General features: G+C 39.5%; 1 protein-coding gene across 3 annotated transcripts in view; it reads right to left on the bottom strand.

Annotated features, from left to right (window-relative positions):
- LOC138049062 (uncharacterized) overlaps positions 1-17,500 on the bottom strand; it is a 67,528-nt gene that overhangs the window by 12,277 nt on the left and 37,751 nt on the right. For all 3 annotated transcript variants that reach the window (XR_011132289.1, XM_068895174.1, XM_068895173.1), the window contains 6 exons: positions 17,092-17,254; positions 16,119-16,327; positions 12,702-12,921; positions 12,086-12,333; positions 4,091-4,250; positions 293-2,520 (listed from right to left, as the gene is read on the bottom strand). Coding sequence is in view for 2 of the 3 variants with exons in the window: in XM_068895174.1 (XP_068751275.1) it covers positions 293-2,520; positions 4,091-4,250; positions 12,086-12,333; positions 12,702-12,921; positions 16,119-16,327; positions 17,092-17,254 (3,228 nt within the window). In the remaining variant the exon portion in view is untranslated. The remainder of the gene's footprint in view (positions 1-292; positions 2,521-4,090; positions 4,251-12,085; positions 12,334-12,701; positions 12,922-16,118; positions 16,328-17,091; positions 17,255-17,500) is intronic.

Below are 17,500 nucleotides of genomic sequence, written 5' to 3'. Positions count from 1 at the left end.
CTAAGGATGGAATGCTGTCACTGGAAATAAATGAAATAAAATAACAGAGCTTTTCCCATTGAATCCATTTTCAAAGACTTGATAAAAAAAATCATTTGGTCGATGGATCACTATTTTCCCTTTCACGGCGACTCGCTATTTTAACGAGTTTCTTGCCAGAATATTAAAATCTTTCGTCACTCTTCGTTTTATCTAAGACTCCTATATTTTATTCCATAAACTTTCCTCCATTCGATTCCTCATCTCGAATTACCGGAATTTCTTATAGAACTGAAACCGTCCTTACACTTACCTGTTGTTCTGAGGGAGAAAGCCAAGGTGAAAACTGCTCTACGTCAACACTGACATCTTTTTTAAGTCTAGGCGTGCTACAAACTATTGGTTTCTTGGCACTGCACAACTCAGATAGCGACCAGAAATGAAGGCAGTGCTCTTCTTGGAATCCTTCAAGATCACGCGAAGGACAGTAATACATAAGAGATCCTCCTAAACAGCACACAGGGCACAGCACCGCCATTTCATATCTCATATGTCTCAACCAAAAGAACTCTTTGCGCATGCTCTCTAAGATCAAGCCTAGCTGTCGGCAAACAGCACTGGCACAAGTATATGCAGTTGTCTTTTGCTGGTCTTCTGCGTAAATAGCAATTTCAACAGTCGACGTGTAGCATACGAAGATCACAGAACAAATTTTGTCTCCGCAGGTAACGAATCTAACAACGTTTTGGAACAACTGAGGTTTATTTGCGCTTAAAAAAATTTCTTTGCCCCACTGAAAGAACTGTAGGACAAGTCGATGAAACAAACCCGCAGGGACTTTCTCAGGTTTAAATTTAATAAAAAGTGACGGGATTTGTGCTGAAGAAACTAGCCCAACAATTTCACTTGATGGACGGGTTTTCAACATAGATGGCACCAAGTAGGTCTTTGGCGTTTCCGAAGACAAAGGGCACAGCAAACTGAATTTTTCCATGATTGTCATAAGACCCTCGTGCAATCCTTGCTCTTCCCTTAAATTTCTCCAAACATGACTCAACAGTTCCTCATGCAAGATTCCTTCCTCTTCAAGCTTGGACCAGAGGTCGACAAATTTCTTTTCCTTTCTGTCATAGGGTCTGACAGTTATTACATTTTTAAATACATCAATTAACCACTGTACATCCAATACCACCAATTCGTTCAAAGCTTGGGTGTCATCAAAATGAATCAAAATTCGCAGGTCATGCAAATAGTCCATCGCTGTCTCAAACTCTTCGTGATCAACGACATCGCAAGATTTTGCAATGTCCTTTGCCGTTTCCAGGGAAACAAAGTGCTTTCTTTGTTCTTTTAATACTCTTAGGGCCTTGTCAAATTTTAGCCATTTGATTGGAATGGTTTCGCTAATATGTGGTAATTCTTTAGCAACGTCGTTCACCTCTTTTCTCAAACTTATCACCTCCGGACACTCAGACTCTGTACCAGATTTTGTGTTATCCACAACGAAAACGTCGGACAAGTGGATTCCGTATGGTTTGCTCTTTAGACAGCCAAGGATCTCATGGGCTATCTCTCTAGGATTGCGCTTCTTATCATAAGGTGTATCGGCATGAGTGCACACTAAAAAAACAGGAGGTAGCTTTTGTGGCAACATCTCTTCCTCAGCAGCAGTTCTACCTGGACTCTCGGGGGCACCTCCTGCCAGAGATGCTACAGACCTCATCCAAAAATCTAGGTAATCTAAATTGGTCTTCAGATTAACGCTATCTTCAAATGGCTCGTAAACACCTTGTTTTACAACAGGCTTGGCCATCTCGTGAGGATTTAGGCTGAGATCATAAACCAAAAAGAAGATTGCTTGTTTTGTTATGAAGATCGGATGCGTGTCGTAATAAACTGATTGTCCAGCAAAATCCCACAGAGTTAAAAAAACATGATCTCTATTGTCGTCCAAGTCACCTTTAAGTAATGTTTCAGTTTCCTTTGCTATTTCATCAGGATAGGTACGGTTGAAATCAGTACGAGCTTCTTGGCTGTCTCCTGATGGGAAGGGTGATATGTCAGGTGCATCATTCGTCGGCGTTGGGGCCTGCTCGCGTGTTTCACTTTGTTGGGGATACCTTTCTAGTTGAATGATATCTGTTATTTCGCATTCACCCTCGACGGGAGTTTTCGTTTCTTCTGTGATTGTTTTAGGCAAGGGGTTTTCATTTCCCTTCCTTAAGTCGTGCACAATTTTCATTGCTGCATGACGGTCAAACGAAATATCTCCTTCAGCATCCTGCTGTTCAGCTGCAGTCCCTGTCCTGAACGTGTCAGTAGTCACCTTGAAATACGAAGGATCCACATCTATTCCCACAGTGCTATTTTCTTCCGGGTCAAAACAGATCCCTTTCAACGACTTCTTTAAACTCGTCTTTCCGGCTCTATCTTGTCCAATCAGCATTATTGGAACTCTCTTGATTGAAGTTCTACCGTCAGCGAGGGCCTTGAAATAGGATGCCACGGCTGATGAACCCCGTGCAAGAATTTCGGGAGGAACTAAAAATTGAATCTGAAAATAAGGTGCGCTTTTGCCAATTACAAACGGGGGCTTTGCAAATGTCCTTGAGGACAACTTAAACTGTATGGACATTTGGACGAGCACATCCAAATCTAGGGACGAAATAGGTCTTAATTCCCTTCTGCGATAGTATAGAAAAAAAATATCAAATTGTCATATATGTGAACTTCGGAGTGTGTAGAGCTCAGTGAAAGTGATCATCGCAGTTATGAAAGAACTTGAGTAGCTGCGTAAGAAGCCTGAAAATATCCAGGTTTCACCTGGATTTGAACTCATGACCCTGCGATTGCACACTGCACTTGCTCTAACAACTGAGCTATCAAGCCAACTGGGAAATGGTCACTTGTAAGTAGAAGCCTGAAATAAATCCATGCTCAGTGAACAGGCTTTAAAACTATGACCGTGCGATTGCACTGCACTTACTTTTCCAACTAAGCTGTAAAGCCAACTGTGAGCTGGTCACTAGTTAGTAGAAGCATGAAAAATGTAATTTCTGACGATTGAATGACTGAATGAATTAGTCAGAAATTGACATTCTGACGGTACGATGGAAAGGCTCGCGGGGTATCACGGGACCATGTAAGAGGTATTAAACAGTTACGGCGGAAGATTTAGGTCATTCTAGGTCAGTCAGTCTCCCTGTCTGTTTACTTTTTTTATTATGTGCTGTTTTAAGTATTTTCACCTGTCCTCGGGGTTTTGTGCTACTGCATTAGATGAGGGATACGTTTCCACATGTTTTGGCTACGTCTAAAGGGTGGTTGTTTAGTGGTTTTTCGTATCTGGTGTAGCACAACTTCTATGAGATTATATTTAACTTCGGTTATTATAATGGGCTTGTCTTGCATTTGTATGGCGGACTGACACATCCCAGATAAACTTTCTCTCGAAGCTCGAGCTCGTTATGGTGTAGTCAGAATGAAACAAGCTCAGTGAACAGGATTCGAAGCCATGACAGTGCGATTGCGCAGCATGTGCTCTTCCAAATGACCTATCAAGCCAACTGGGAGCTGGTCAGTTGCAAGTTCGTATTGTATTCCGTACTTGGTGAATTTACTGATAGAAAAATTATTTGATGTGAGGAATAGTTCTGGATTTCCTCAGGCTTCTTTCGCAAGTTTTCATAACTGCGATGACCACTTCCTTTGAGACCTTAGTCCACCTACTTTCTGATTTTAAAAGTGGCCTCCTTTAAGGAAATTATTATGCCAAACGCGCACGTAATGGTTGGTTATGCCCCGATATATGTTTTAAACATCAATTGAACCCGGCAGTCCGGAAATCTTTTGAAAATCAGCAAACCGAAAAGGATTCAGGATTCTCTTTAGTCCATTAAAACTTGGCGAAAGAAATCCTTAATAAAACGTTGTTCTGACCGTATTGTGGCCTCTAACAATATTTGCTTCATAAAAGACACACAGTCAACAATTCCATAATGCAGTGGTTACGCCCTTGGAACAGTCCGTCTGTTGAACCCAAACCGTAGCTATCTTTCCTCCAATAACAGATCAGCATGATTAATTTTAGTACAATTTTTACATTACAAACCTGAGGCACCTTCATGTTCAATTTCGTGAATGATAGAACTTTGGACTTTTTTTACAAAACTGAAGAAATCTGGAAGCTTTTTAGTTATTTCTGCAGGTTCCCAATTTCCCCTGTGAAATAACTCATCCCATTCCTTGCAATGAAGATGGAGGTCGGTCACCTAAAAACGAAAAATAAAATGGAACTCGTACATTTGTCTCCTTCCAGCAGAACGAGATATGAAAGAGATGTCTGGTTATGCTAGATGAATACAAACACAGTGTGATAAAAAGCCAAAAAGCAAATTAACTACATTTGACAGCTTAAATTATTTAATTTTGTACATGAAGTTAAAATATCTCAAGGGTATGTAGTTGGCATATTGTAAGGTTCTCTGCCTGTGAACATTTGGGGAAAGCAACCATTTTCTCGAATTATCGTAAATTGTTTCCAAAGTACGTTAGTTAACATAGGAAAGAGTGATATTGTAGTACTCTAAGAGTAGTAAGTAGAATATTTAATGAAGCGAGTAGCATTATAATGACAAACTTGCTAAACAAAAAGGGATAATAAAACTTGCTGCAAATGTTGGTATAAAACAGGCTTCTCCCATTGGATGTGTTATACCTGTTTTGCTTAAACAGGAAACTTAGAGGTGGTAGAACCATAACTGACATCTGCTGTTCTTAAGATCAGGGTATTTTCACGGTTTCCTAATAATATTTAACAATTATTCCATAAGCGCGCGTTGGATGTGAGATGGTAAATAGCCAACGAGGCGCGTGGCGCCGAGTTGGCTATAACCAATCTCATATCCAAAAAGCGCGAATGGAATAATTGTTTTATTAAATTCCTTCAACTCCAAAAATTTGGAAGTACGAAATACGAGCGGAAAAAGCAAGGAAATCCGAGCGAAATCGAAAAAAATTTGATGAGAACTGATGCGATGTTGTGTAATACCTTGTTGTCAGACAGACGCAGGCTCATCACAAAAACATTTCTTGCCTTTTCGCGTACTTCTAAACGTCGGAATTGATCCAAACTTTCCACAAAAAAAGTTTTTTTTCTCCTTTTTGGCTTTATTCAAAGACTAATTTCGCAATCCGGCGAAAACATTTTTAGTTTAGCAACCCTTAACGCAACCATTTACCATATAAGGTCAAACCAAGGTATATGAGCTGATAACCGAGATTGAGTGAACCAATCAGAGCACGCGAAATGCATTACCCGAGGTTGAAAATTTAAAGACATTTACACCACTATTTAGCCAAGCCTAAAAGCAGAGCTCCCGAGTTATTTATTCCTACTGGCCTTACTTAAAGAAATAATTTACGGGATAAAACAATTTTGGACGAGAAGCAATCAAATAAATAAAACCAAAGAAAACAATTTAAAATGAGTTAAGACAAGAAGAGGTGGAAAAATAATAAATATCTCCTAACATAGAAAGTTTACAAGAAGAGTGTACGGCCATACTGATCGAGTAGGTTACCAAATATCATCACAGCAGTGCATTTTCCTCTAAAAATGAGACTATCACATAAACTTCAGACCGGAAATTGAATATTCGGAATCATCTTTTTGGATTGAAACGAGCGAATAATGCAGGAAAAAATGTTTTCCAAACCGTTTTCCCCCTGAACACAAAAAGCGTCTCCATGTTGGGCTTATTGATGATGATGATGATGATGATGATGATGATGAGGATGATGATTATTATTATTATTAGGATATCATTTAATTAATGGGCAACTTCGTACGTACGCGCCTACGAGCAATACCGTTAGCTATGATTACCATGAGAAAAGCAACTCAAGGGTTAACATATTTTCTTACCAAGAGTGCTTCGCGCGCGCGCCTTTGGCGCGTGCAGACCTTCCGCTAAATAGAATAAAATAAAATAATAGTACTGAATTGCCTACTCCCTACAAGGGATTTCAGGGTCAATAAAACAATTATAATATAACAGGGCACCGAAAAAACAATCTGCTATTTGCAGGCGCAGCCAAGAAGTTGAAGCAAGGACTACCAGGAACAACTCTATCTATTAGCACAGCTCTTAAACCCGGGATCGCCGATTCATTATTACTAGGTGGATTATCAGGCCCTACAGATCTTGGGATAGCATTTTTTCATACCAATGTTTCATATAAAGTTAGCTCTAATGACTCAGGAATCTAATCAAATATGGTATCTTTGGTAACTACTCCTGCGGTAGTTTTAGTCAGGGCCGACAAACACGTCTTTTTCTGGAATGCACTAGTAACAGTTGAGCAATTGCAATTGCAGTGTGTGCAGGCTCAGAATATTAGATTGCCGACCAGGATATTGTGGCTTCTACTGGTAAAGTGGAGGAATTCCAGGAAAACGACAAATGGATCGAATGCACAATATTTTGTAGCAAATGAAATTGCTGACAATGAGAAGGAGCAAAAAATCTTACTCAGTGCATGTGGAGCGAATCCCTACACGTTTACTAGATATTTAGTGTCACCAGGGAAGGGTACTTGTAAAACCTTCTCTGGACTACTTCCCGGCCAATAATCCTTTTCCCAGTTAAAGGGAAGTCACCTCCACTCACACAATAATTACTTTAAGCCACAAGAAATCATTTTGACAATCAATTTTTTTAAAAAAGTGTGTGTATCAGAAAAAAGAAAGGAATTTCATGATCGTTCCTTTTTGTTTTCGATTTTCCTCAGCGCTGCCTTCTTAAATAATTGTGACGAGTTATGGTTGCCTCGTTTTTAATAATACAAAAAATGTTTGTGTCAGAACAATAGGGAACAAGGCAAGTTTCCTGCAACTGAAAAATGCAGGTTCAAAGATAAGGAGTGTTTCAATGCAGTAAGTAAGGCCATAGAACCAGTTAGTGCTGCATGAAATTGACAAATTGTCAGCAAAGCAGCAAAAAGCCAGAATGACCCATCCAATGGAATGACAACAAGACGAGTTGTCATCAGGTGTAGTTTAGGGGTCCAGACCGAGTTTGAGACTGTTTGAACAAAGTGATACTGGTCTGGAAGAAATTCAGTAATCAAGATTAACGCTGATAGTGCAGAGAAGGAAAATTCTGCGGACTGAATTAACCTGGAAAAGGAGATCATTTGCTATTTGAAGCAGAGGCCCAAGCAAAGTTCTTCAAGAAACGCTTGCGCCAGATGCCATAAATGGAAAGTGACAATATTGCATCAAGGAACGAACTATTGAACCCGTTCAATTTTCAGAATGAGTAGCGCCCATTGTACCTATCCTGAAATCTGGAAGAATTAAGTTCTGAAATGTCTTACAAATGCTGGATTGCGATTAAAAAGTAACATTTGTGTGTTTATACAACCTGAGGTGACTTTTTGGGCGACAAAGTGAGCAAAGGAGAAATCCAACCAATGGATAATAAAGTTGATGCAATAACAAATGTACCACCTCCAACTAATGTGTCAGAGCTCAAGTCCTACATGGGTTTGATTAATTACTATCAGAAATTTCAGCCACATTGTCAATTTGCGAGTGGGTTCTCTCCAGCGGTAGTGGCCTGCTTGGCAGTGATCTCTCAAAACGGCTTGTGGTGTATGAGGCCACCTAAGCAGAAACAGCCTCAAGTCGAAAGAGAGTTTGCCAAGTACTGGAAGATGTAGATGTAAAAGGATAACAAGAGCAACGGGCCTGTCAAGAATCTAAAGCATTCCTCAAGTCTTCAACACTATTGGTCCACTATGATGACGGATGGGTGGCATTGCCCTCGCACAAAATGGCAGGCATACATAGAGGAAGGATTCTTTGTCTTCAGTGGCAATTACAAGACACCATTAATTAATTGACGTTGTTCGAAGAACTTGGGAAAAGGCCTCCACGTTAAACAGTGAGATCAAACAGGTCAGTATATACCCAAATTTGTGTTAAGTAAAGTCTGCTACAAGCCTAAAAGGTCCACCAGGCCGGCGCTTACCTCCAGTTTCTGTAGCATGAAGCGACTAGGAGTATTTCTACTCCCCCCCTGATGGGATGCCAGTCCATCGCTGGGTTACCCCCAGGATTAGATTGCCCGGTACCCATTTATACACCTGAGTGGAGAGAGGCACTGCGAGAGTAAAGTGTCTTGCCCAAGAACACGACACAATGCCCCCGAACCCGGACCACTCGATCCGGAGTTGAGCGCACTAACCGTGAGGCCACCGCGCCTTGTGTTAAAGTATCAGAAAACAAAAGATTAACCACTAAAAGGATAGAATTTGAGCAACGAGAAAGGTAACAAGAAAAAAATGTGACATGCGTGACAAAATATTGGTTTTGGCAACCATTTTTACAAGAGAAACAGATGAAAAACAGTCTCTGCTTAAGTACATGCATTCAGCAACTTGACATCAGCTTCAACAATGATCATGTTGATCACTTGATAAGACGCTAGGCGTTTAGCTGTAGTCCAGATTAAAGTGAGGACTGTACAGAACAGTGTTATTTGTTGAATTATGTTTTCATAGTCATGTTTTGTTAGATACCGCATCCTAGCACGACTGAAGGATCCAAACATTTTCCGACAAATTGTTTAACTCTACTACGACAAACTCCAGTGAAGAGATAGAAGGCCACAACAAGTTTAGGCTCGATCGATTACGAAAAACTGGCGCTGGGGTCTGCGCGTACGTCTGGCAAGGCTTAAAGGCAAGTTTTAAAGGACCTTTAAAGGGATTGGAGAATCTGGACTTCACCAACTATGGCTGCAAGTGAAAAACAAGAAACTTCCATCGTTTTTGCTGTATGTTGTTTATAGACCTCCCTAGATTGGCCTCTCATTCCAAGAAAATGAACTCATGCAGAATTATGGGAAAGCTCTATCACTAAAAAGGAGATCGTGCTGACAGGAGATGTAAGCTGCGATTTACTGGTCAAGCACCCTAGAGAAGATGCGCTGCCCCCATATTTTACTCGTGGATATATCCACGAGTTTTGGTGAGAATCTTTATGCAAATTGTCACTCCTGCGTAACCGTAAGTTCGATCTAATTAGCCAATCAGGATGGATAATCACAACACAGCTTAGAAAGCTGTGACTTCCCGTTCGCTTGGTTGTGCGCCGCTATTGCTGTTTGTGCACATTCCGTTGCATTTAGAAGCAAGAGACTGAAGAATTTAAAAATATGGCGTCCTTCGAACGTAAAGCAAAAGATTCTGAACAAGAACACATTGGTGCAATTAATTGTGCACCGCCTTTCACTCACCAACTCGTAGACTTTAATACATGTCGAAATGCAATCGACAGACACACGGTGAGACAACAGTCTCTGTTGGTCCCCTAAGCTCACGTGTTATTAATAAATTCCATTTGGAAGATGACTTCCATTTGCAGAGTGACATCGAAGCTATCAAAGCATACCAATGTTTATCAAAGCTATCACGACGTTCTACAAGCTATGAGTCATCAAAGCCATATGAATCCAACTTGAACAACATCAGTGACATGAAAAACAGTGAGGCAACCAAGCAGCCCATGCTTCCAGACACTAGTACTTGTGTGGCGGACCATAATGACGAAGTGTCGAAAGACTCGGTCATTGATTATGTAAGGAAAACTGATGAGGAATCCGTACCAATTTCCTGCGATAGAGCAAGGGCTGAGTCCGTTCGCAAACGCAAACATGCTCCCCGGGACAGAGAACGTTCCAGAATTCCTTACAAGAGAACGTCGAGCTTGTGATGAAGCTACTGATGTTGCGAGCTGGTCATTTCAAAACTGCGAGGATCTTAGCTTCACTTGATTTCATATCTGCAGTTCATATATGATCCATTTCATATATCATTTCATCGTTGATTCATTCCTCACGGGAACATTAGAACCCACAAATGACCAGCTCTCAACGTCAGTGGCTTCATAGCTCAGTTGGTTAGAGCGTCGCACCGGTATCACGAGGTCACGGGTTCAAACCCTGTTGAAGTCCTAAAATTTTCAGGATCATAGCTTTTTCACGATCATAGCTTCGATTGATTTGCTAGCTTTGTTATAATTATTGTTGTAAAGCTACCTTTCCAACAGGCAACAGTGCTCAAGCATAACAAGATCTGATTCATTGTCAGAACTACTAACACTACTAACCCATGGTGTACCACAGGGCTCAAATTTTTGGGTCCCATGCTTTTTGGCCTCTACATGTATGATCTTCCTGAAGTTATCAAGTCAAGTAACATTGAGTCTTAAGTTGATGATTCGAAAATATATCCTGTCGTCCTCAAAAAAGAATTTGGATTCATGTTTACGCCTATTTGCTCAAGAACTTCAACATGTCGCTCAGTGGTGCTGTGCAAATCATCTACTGATTAATCCTGACAAGACTAAGCTGTTGCTGTTTGAAGTGAGACAGCTCCTATCTAAAATGCCTTATATTACAGGTGTCCTTCCTTGGTCAAGAGTTAACAACAGTATCATCTACGAAGGACCTGGGCGTTATACTTGGCTCAAATCGTTCTTGAAATGACCACGTCTTGTCACTTAATTCCTCTCTTTTACCTACCTTATGCCAAATTAATAGATTCTGGAACTCACAGTCTATTTTCTCAGCAGTTCTCAGTGAACTATTCTATTGCTCAACAGTTTGGTTCGGGACCTCCTGCGGATATATATTTACAAACTACAGCTGATGCAATATTTGCCGCCCATATTTTAATGAACACTAGAAATCTTGATCACATTTCAATATTGAATGAACTTAGATGGCTCAACTTGGGCGACATAGCTACGATTTATAAATGCATTTACAGCTTAGCTCCAACCTATTTAAGTTCTAATCTGACACACGTTCTGACACACACTCCTATCACACTAGACACAAAGACAAACTCAGTTTACCCTGGTGTAGGTTATCTGCAGCACAAGGTGGCTTCTAGCTTAGAGCACTTAGAAGTTGGATTAATCTCTCTATTCACCTTTATCACTCGGCGGCCATTTTGGAGTCCGTGGGGAATAAAGGCTTTGTCTTTGCATTGTCTTTGCCCGTCCAGCCTCACATTGAATGAGAGGTTCGACGGGCAAAATCTTTTGTTTGGACATTGAGTGATATGGGTCTATTGCTGCGCGGAACTCGCGATCAGTTTCGCAGTTCAAGAAGAGCGCAGAAAGTGAAATGTGGCGAAACAAATCATGGATATTATATACCTATACTAGATAGGTATCTACATATTCGCATTTACATAAGTTATTTGTTTTAAGCAAGAATGCAACTAGGTATAGTTTAGATTGGTTTGTTTTTTGCTTTCTTACTCGATGAAAATTAATTCTAAAAAGCTCCTTGGGGAGAATTAATAAGGTGTATTGCATGTATTGAATGATGTAGGCTTTTGCGCAGGGGCAAGAACATACCACTGTCACTGACAGCGAAGGGTATTAGACTCTGTTGTTTTGAACACCCGGAAGCGTGGCTTCGTGGTTAGTTTACTTTGGGTACTACCCCGTTTAACTTCCCGGCTACGATAGTGGAATAGCCAACTGGTCTCCCTCCCGACAATGGAGATTCTTAAGAAAAATGATGTGTTATGATTTCGCTCATTTGTTTCATTGGCCTAAAAAAAACCTGAAAAAGTGGTTTATAGAGTGTTTTCAATCGTGTGATCAGTAACCTTGTTTTTCTACCGAAACAAAAGAAAACGTTTACATGATAATAGAGCTCAATTCCCGGAGGATTAGTTGGGTACACTAACATGGCCGCCGTTCCATTGTTCAGGAACACCAATATGGCCGCCGTGACGTCACGTGAAAACACTCTATTGAGTAAATATCTCTTAATGTTTATTTTTTCAATTATTTATATTTATGGACTAAAACAGTCTCCCATGACAAAGGTTACGTATTTTGCGTTTTGAACAGCAATTGTATGCTTTTTTTAAATTCCGCCTCTGAATTCATTGGATTGCTTAACTAAGCCCCGCCCAACATCCCTTGGATGAAAAGTTATTGAAGCGTGTAGATTGCACTGAAACTCTAGTCAGCAACCAAGAAATCAAGGTTAAAAGAAGGTAGTTATAGTCACACCTTTTTGAAGTCACTTCCACTGCGTGTACTCTCCTTAGAGAGAATAATTGAGAAGTCTTCCGAGAAACGATACTTAGCTCGTTTTGAACAGCGCATAAAGGACAGCTCAAATCCATCTGGTAAAAATTTCTTATCTGGAAGACGAAGTCCAAAGTCATCTTCATCTGAAAAAGTAACTTTGGAGAGATAACTCAGCAAAGCGTTTCTTGTGTCCTCTTTGGGCACCAAGTCCATGTAACGAGCATTGTCTAAAATAAAGGGTGAGAAGCAAATGAGTAAACCAGGGTGGACACATTATCAGCATTGAAATGTCTGCTTTCCCTATTGATAACAAAGGACGGGCATTTGCTCAGCCTCCGACATTTTCAATCGGCTTTCTTTCAAATCTGACTGTTGATTTCTCTTCGCGAATCGCTGGAAAGGCCGCCCTTTTCACCTCCCACAAAGGTATTAAGCCGACACTTCTTGCAATTTGGTGCAAGGATTGGTAATGCCAAAGCCTTTAAATACAACGCTTTTATTGATGTCCTCACTAATGTTCTTTGCATGCATATGCTGTCGACGCTTGAAAGTAATGTACGCGCATTAGAAAGATTCATGATTATAGTTAACATACCTGCAAGTACACGAATATTGAGTCTGCAATCAAATTTGCAGCCAGGAAATAAGATGTTTGCCCGCAAATATTTTAGAGGTCGTAAAGTTAACCATCCATGGCATCGAGAACTCGTAAATGGGTCATGAAAGTCCACCTCATCCAAAATGTTCTCTACCTCAGGATGAGGGATTGGTATTTTCTCCAATTTTTCTCCAACATTCTTTTTTTTGACCCATGCCTGGAAGAGAAAAGACCAGTCCAATCTACAGCATTTATTTTCAGTACACCTACAACTTCGGTCATAAATATTTGTAACACTTACCTCGCAGCAAGTCAAATGATGTGGACCTGCTATCTACTTTACACTAAGTGAATTAACATCTAAAAATATATCCCAATGTGAAGAATTATAAATACAAATAAGACATAAGTAAATAGCTAAGTGTAAGATGACTACCTAAAAATAAATATATTAATTACAATTAAGATAACTTAGATAATGCATTAAAAGATAAGAGGATGACTAATCAAAGTAACTAGCAATAAACTAGATATCAATAATACATAAATTCAGGTAAAGGTAAAATAAGCAATTTAAGTTGTGTAAGGTTGCGTTAAGTCGCCTTAAATAGCCTTAAGTCGCCTGATTTTTTGGGCAGTTACGGCGACTTAAGGTCCCAGAGTAGGCCTAAATTTCTAAAATAAAAAATAAAAAAAGCACCTGGTACAGAAACTCTTCTAAATGAAATGATTAAACACAGACGGTATTATCTCATGCCTTTTCTAGAAAGAATATTCAATGACATCATTGAAACCAGCACCTTCCCAACTGGGTGCATCATAGGTGTTATAAAACCAATATACAAAAAGAAAGCTGACAAGAAATGCTCAGCGAATTAAAGAGGAATCACTTTAACCCGCAGCTGCTTAGGGAAACTGTTGACATCAATTTTACAAGACCGATTAAATAAGTTTATTGAGCAACCCTATTCTTTTAAATCCAGAACAGTTTAAGTTCAGACCAAACGCTAGAACCACGGATAGTTTATTTATTCTCCGCCAACTACTCCACAAATACACCAAACAACACAAATAGCTTTATGTTGGTTTCATTGATTACGAAAAAGCTTTTGATAGTGTATGGCAATGCGGTATGATCCATAAATTACGCAAACACGGAATTCGAGAAAAATTCTTTTATGTTGTGTTAAAATTGATTAGAACACTTACAGACCTATTTTCATTTAACAAGGGGATAAGGCAAGGTGATGGTTGAAGTCCAGTTTTATTTTCTCTATTTATTTACAGCGAAATTTTTTAACAGAACAAATGCCCAGGTTTGGTGTTAGGAAATCAATCTCTAAACTGCTTCATGTACGGAGATAATTTGCTAGTAATCAGACCTTCCCCAGGAGGGTTGCAGCAACGCTTGATGTAATTACAGAAAAGAAAAAATGCTTATCTTAAGTATTTTTTTGGCGATCTGAGTGTAAAACGTTACGTATTACGCTTTCTTATTCTATAATGTCTTGTTCAATCTCTCCATTGAACACCCCGTGTTGTGCAAACTCATAAGGCCAGCAGTCTTGCTCCATTTAGCAGCTCCAAAAATGGCGGACAATGTGCATCCCACAGCAGGGAAAAGTCGATCCCTTCCTATACAATGTGACCAGAACTAAAGTCTGGCAAGAGTGCAGAAGACCTTGGTATCCTGATCTTGTCTAACCTATCTTGAAGCAAACATGTTTACATGATTGTAAAGAACTTCAGAATATTTTTATAATGCTATGGAAATTATTAAGGACGGTGCCTACTATTGTTATTAGGCATACGTTCTGCGCATCTCGAGACACTCAGATTTCCTATCGGTGATGCTTACTAATATAATACAGGGATATTTTTGCGCAGTTTAAAACTATCCGGAGAAAGTAGATCTTAGTAAGTACTCTTGGTATCCAAAAAGAAAATTGGGGGTAACCATGCATTTTTCAGAGATAATTAAGCTTCAATTTGAGAAAGAACGCCATACATTGCTTTGTATTTTAAAGCTTTTTACAAATATTATTCATGAATTATCTTTAAAAAATGCGTGGTTACCCCCAATTTTCTTTTTGGATTTCAATAACACTTGTTAAGATCTAAAGTTCCTGCATAATCACACATCGGGGCAAAAATATCTTTAATTAGTAGGCACCGTCCTTAAGCTGTTTTCATTTGTTAAATAGTTTAGTGACCATATGTCTTTCTCATAAGCGCTACCATGATACTTCTCTTCATTTTTATTTAAGGGGACGGTTAAACTATTATTGTCTTTTCAATATGTAATTTATGTACTCTCCTTTTTCTATATCTTCAATATAACCGCATGTTATGCCATGTTACATGTGAGGTGTATGTAGGAAAGAAATATAGTAGTGTTCACTTTAAGACAAAAGAATGCAAGAATCGAAAACTATATTATTTGAAAGTAATACAATTATGGTTGCAGATTGCATTCCAAATTCATACCCGCTGGATGCGATACAAGTCCATTGCATTGTTATTCTCAGCAACAAATTACTGGCCAGAAGTCCAGCACGTTAAGGACGGTGCCTACTATTGTTGTTGCGCATACTTACGGTTCTGTGCATCTCGAGATACCCGGGTTTTCTATGGGTGGTGCTTACTAGCACTGAGATATTTTTGTGCGGTTTAAAAGTATGCAGAAAAAGCAGAACTTAGCAAGTGCTCTCGGAATCCAAAAAGAAAATTGGGGGTAACCATATATTTTTCTGAGATAAGTGAGCCTCAATCTGGAAAAGAACGCCATACACTGTTTGTATTTTAAAGCCTTTTACAAATATTGTTCATTAATTATCTTTGGAAAATGCGTGGTTACCCCCAATTTTCGTTTTGTTGAGATATGCTTTTCCGCATATTTATAAACCGGAAAAAAATGCCTTTGAATTAGTAGGCACCGTCCTTAACTCTTAGGCCACCCTGTCTCCCACGCGATGCAGTGTTTCTAAGTGACAGATATCGCCAGTCAATTATTATTAATAATATTGGTTGAGGGACACCTGGCCTAACTTAACGTATTATTAGCCTTACCAGAAGCCAATCACCAGAAGAGTAGAACCCTGAAATATTCAACTCGATTAGCTTCGCTATACTTGGGTGGACAAATAGTAAATAGCAATTACTAATGTTGTTGTTGTTGTTGTTGTTGCTGTTGTAACAGCATTTTCACAGACCAAACTATTCTCTACATCAATTTTCTTGCCTAACCAGACATTTCGGAAGCCAATCATAAACCTTGCATAATAATAATTCCTCAGGGTTGAGAATGTTGACTCGTGTGATAAAACACCTCCAAAAAGGCTTGAGCTGTGAAAATGCGGTGTCACATACCTGGTATGGGGTAATAGGGTCTGGGTAATGGGCTCGTGGCCTTACCTTGAATGATAGTTCCCCTCCATTTGGCACTTTAAATACTAAATCATATCTGGATAGATAGTTGTCATATTCAGGATGCAACTGATTATCCAAGTGTTGTTCCACAAATTTCTCGTCGAAGTTGATCACCTCTTTAAATACAGTATTCCACTTTGTTCCCTCCAAGAGCTTGTGGATGGCGTCTTCGATACTCCACTCACCGCCAGTGCCTAACAAATAGACAAATAAGAAGCGAAAAAGAAACATACAGCCCCAGCCAAACAGATCCAATGTGTTAGTTCAACATAATCCAGCACCGTTCAATCCAACAAGTTGCACTTGTTTGGGCACCATGCTGGACGATCTTGAGTGACAATGGATGATGTTGAACAAAGACTGATTTCCATCAAACATAGAACACGGTCTTCATCATTTCATTATTATGTTCTTGGGCGCCATTAAAGTGACACTGACGTATTGGCATCCATGTTGGTGAAATATTCACCAGTCGCCTCGTGACTAAAAACCAACAGAATAGTGAGGGAGAAAAGTTCTGAATCTTTGAACAATAAAAGCTTCACAACGCCTCTTAACTACTACAAGAAAGACCATGTACGAGGCTCAATGCAGTTGGTCAAAAATCATTGGAGCATTGTTCACCGCGAGAATGGAATGAATAAAAGTTCAAAAAACCAGAAACAATCCATTCCACTCATCTGACAGCTGAAAATTTTGGAAATTAGAACCAAACTTTTGGCGTATACATTGTACATGTACATGTAGATTGCACCCAAGAGCAAACATTACCAACCGCACTTTAACTGGTTAAAGATGTCTATAAATTAAGTCCTAAAAGGGCAAACGAAGATTATCTTTTCCCACTGGATACGACCACCAATTTGCTCTTAGTTTGTTCCAATATTTCAGTCACATCCATGTGTCTTCATGGTGCGTGTGCCGATACAGGTATTTGATGCAAAAGTGAAAATAATACCTTCATCAGGCTCGTGAATAAGAACGGTTCCAAAGTGATACCGTATGTCGGCTTTCAGATGGTGTTTTGTTTTGATGTCACGTTTTATCCTTTCAAGCGCGTGTAACACTTCTTTCTCTAAGTCCTTAAAATAAATTGGGTCATTCCTAGGACTAAGAGATTCCTAAAAAGCAAGAGAAAAAGTGCTTTCAGAGAATCTTCATGATAACGATGACAACTGGCCCTGCTAATTAAGTACTTTAAAATGTTAATTAACTAATCAGTCATTCAATTACTCAATTCATCGATTAATTAATTAATTAATTGATTAATTAATTGAAAAGCCTTACTTTCAGCCTCAGGGACCGAATTACGAAGGGCACATCTCGACAATATTTGTGAGAAAGTGTATACAACACGCCTTTGGAAA

This window comes from Montipora capricornis, chromosome 5 (assembly GCF_036669925.1).
Source record: "Montipora capricornis isolate CH-2021 chromosome 5, ASM3666992v2, whole genome shotgun sequence".
Lineage (NCBI taxonomy): Eukaryota > Metazoa > Cnidaria > Anthozoa > Scleractinia > Acroporidae > Montipora > Montipora capricornis.
Note: the sequence above shows the minus strand (reverse complement) of the source record. Positions and strands in the feature narration are given on the sequence as shown.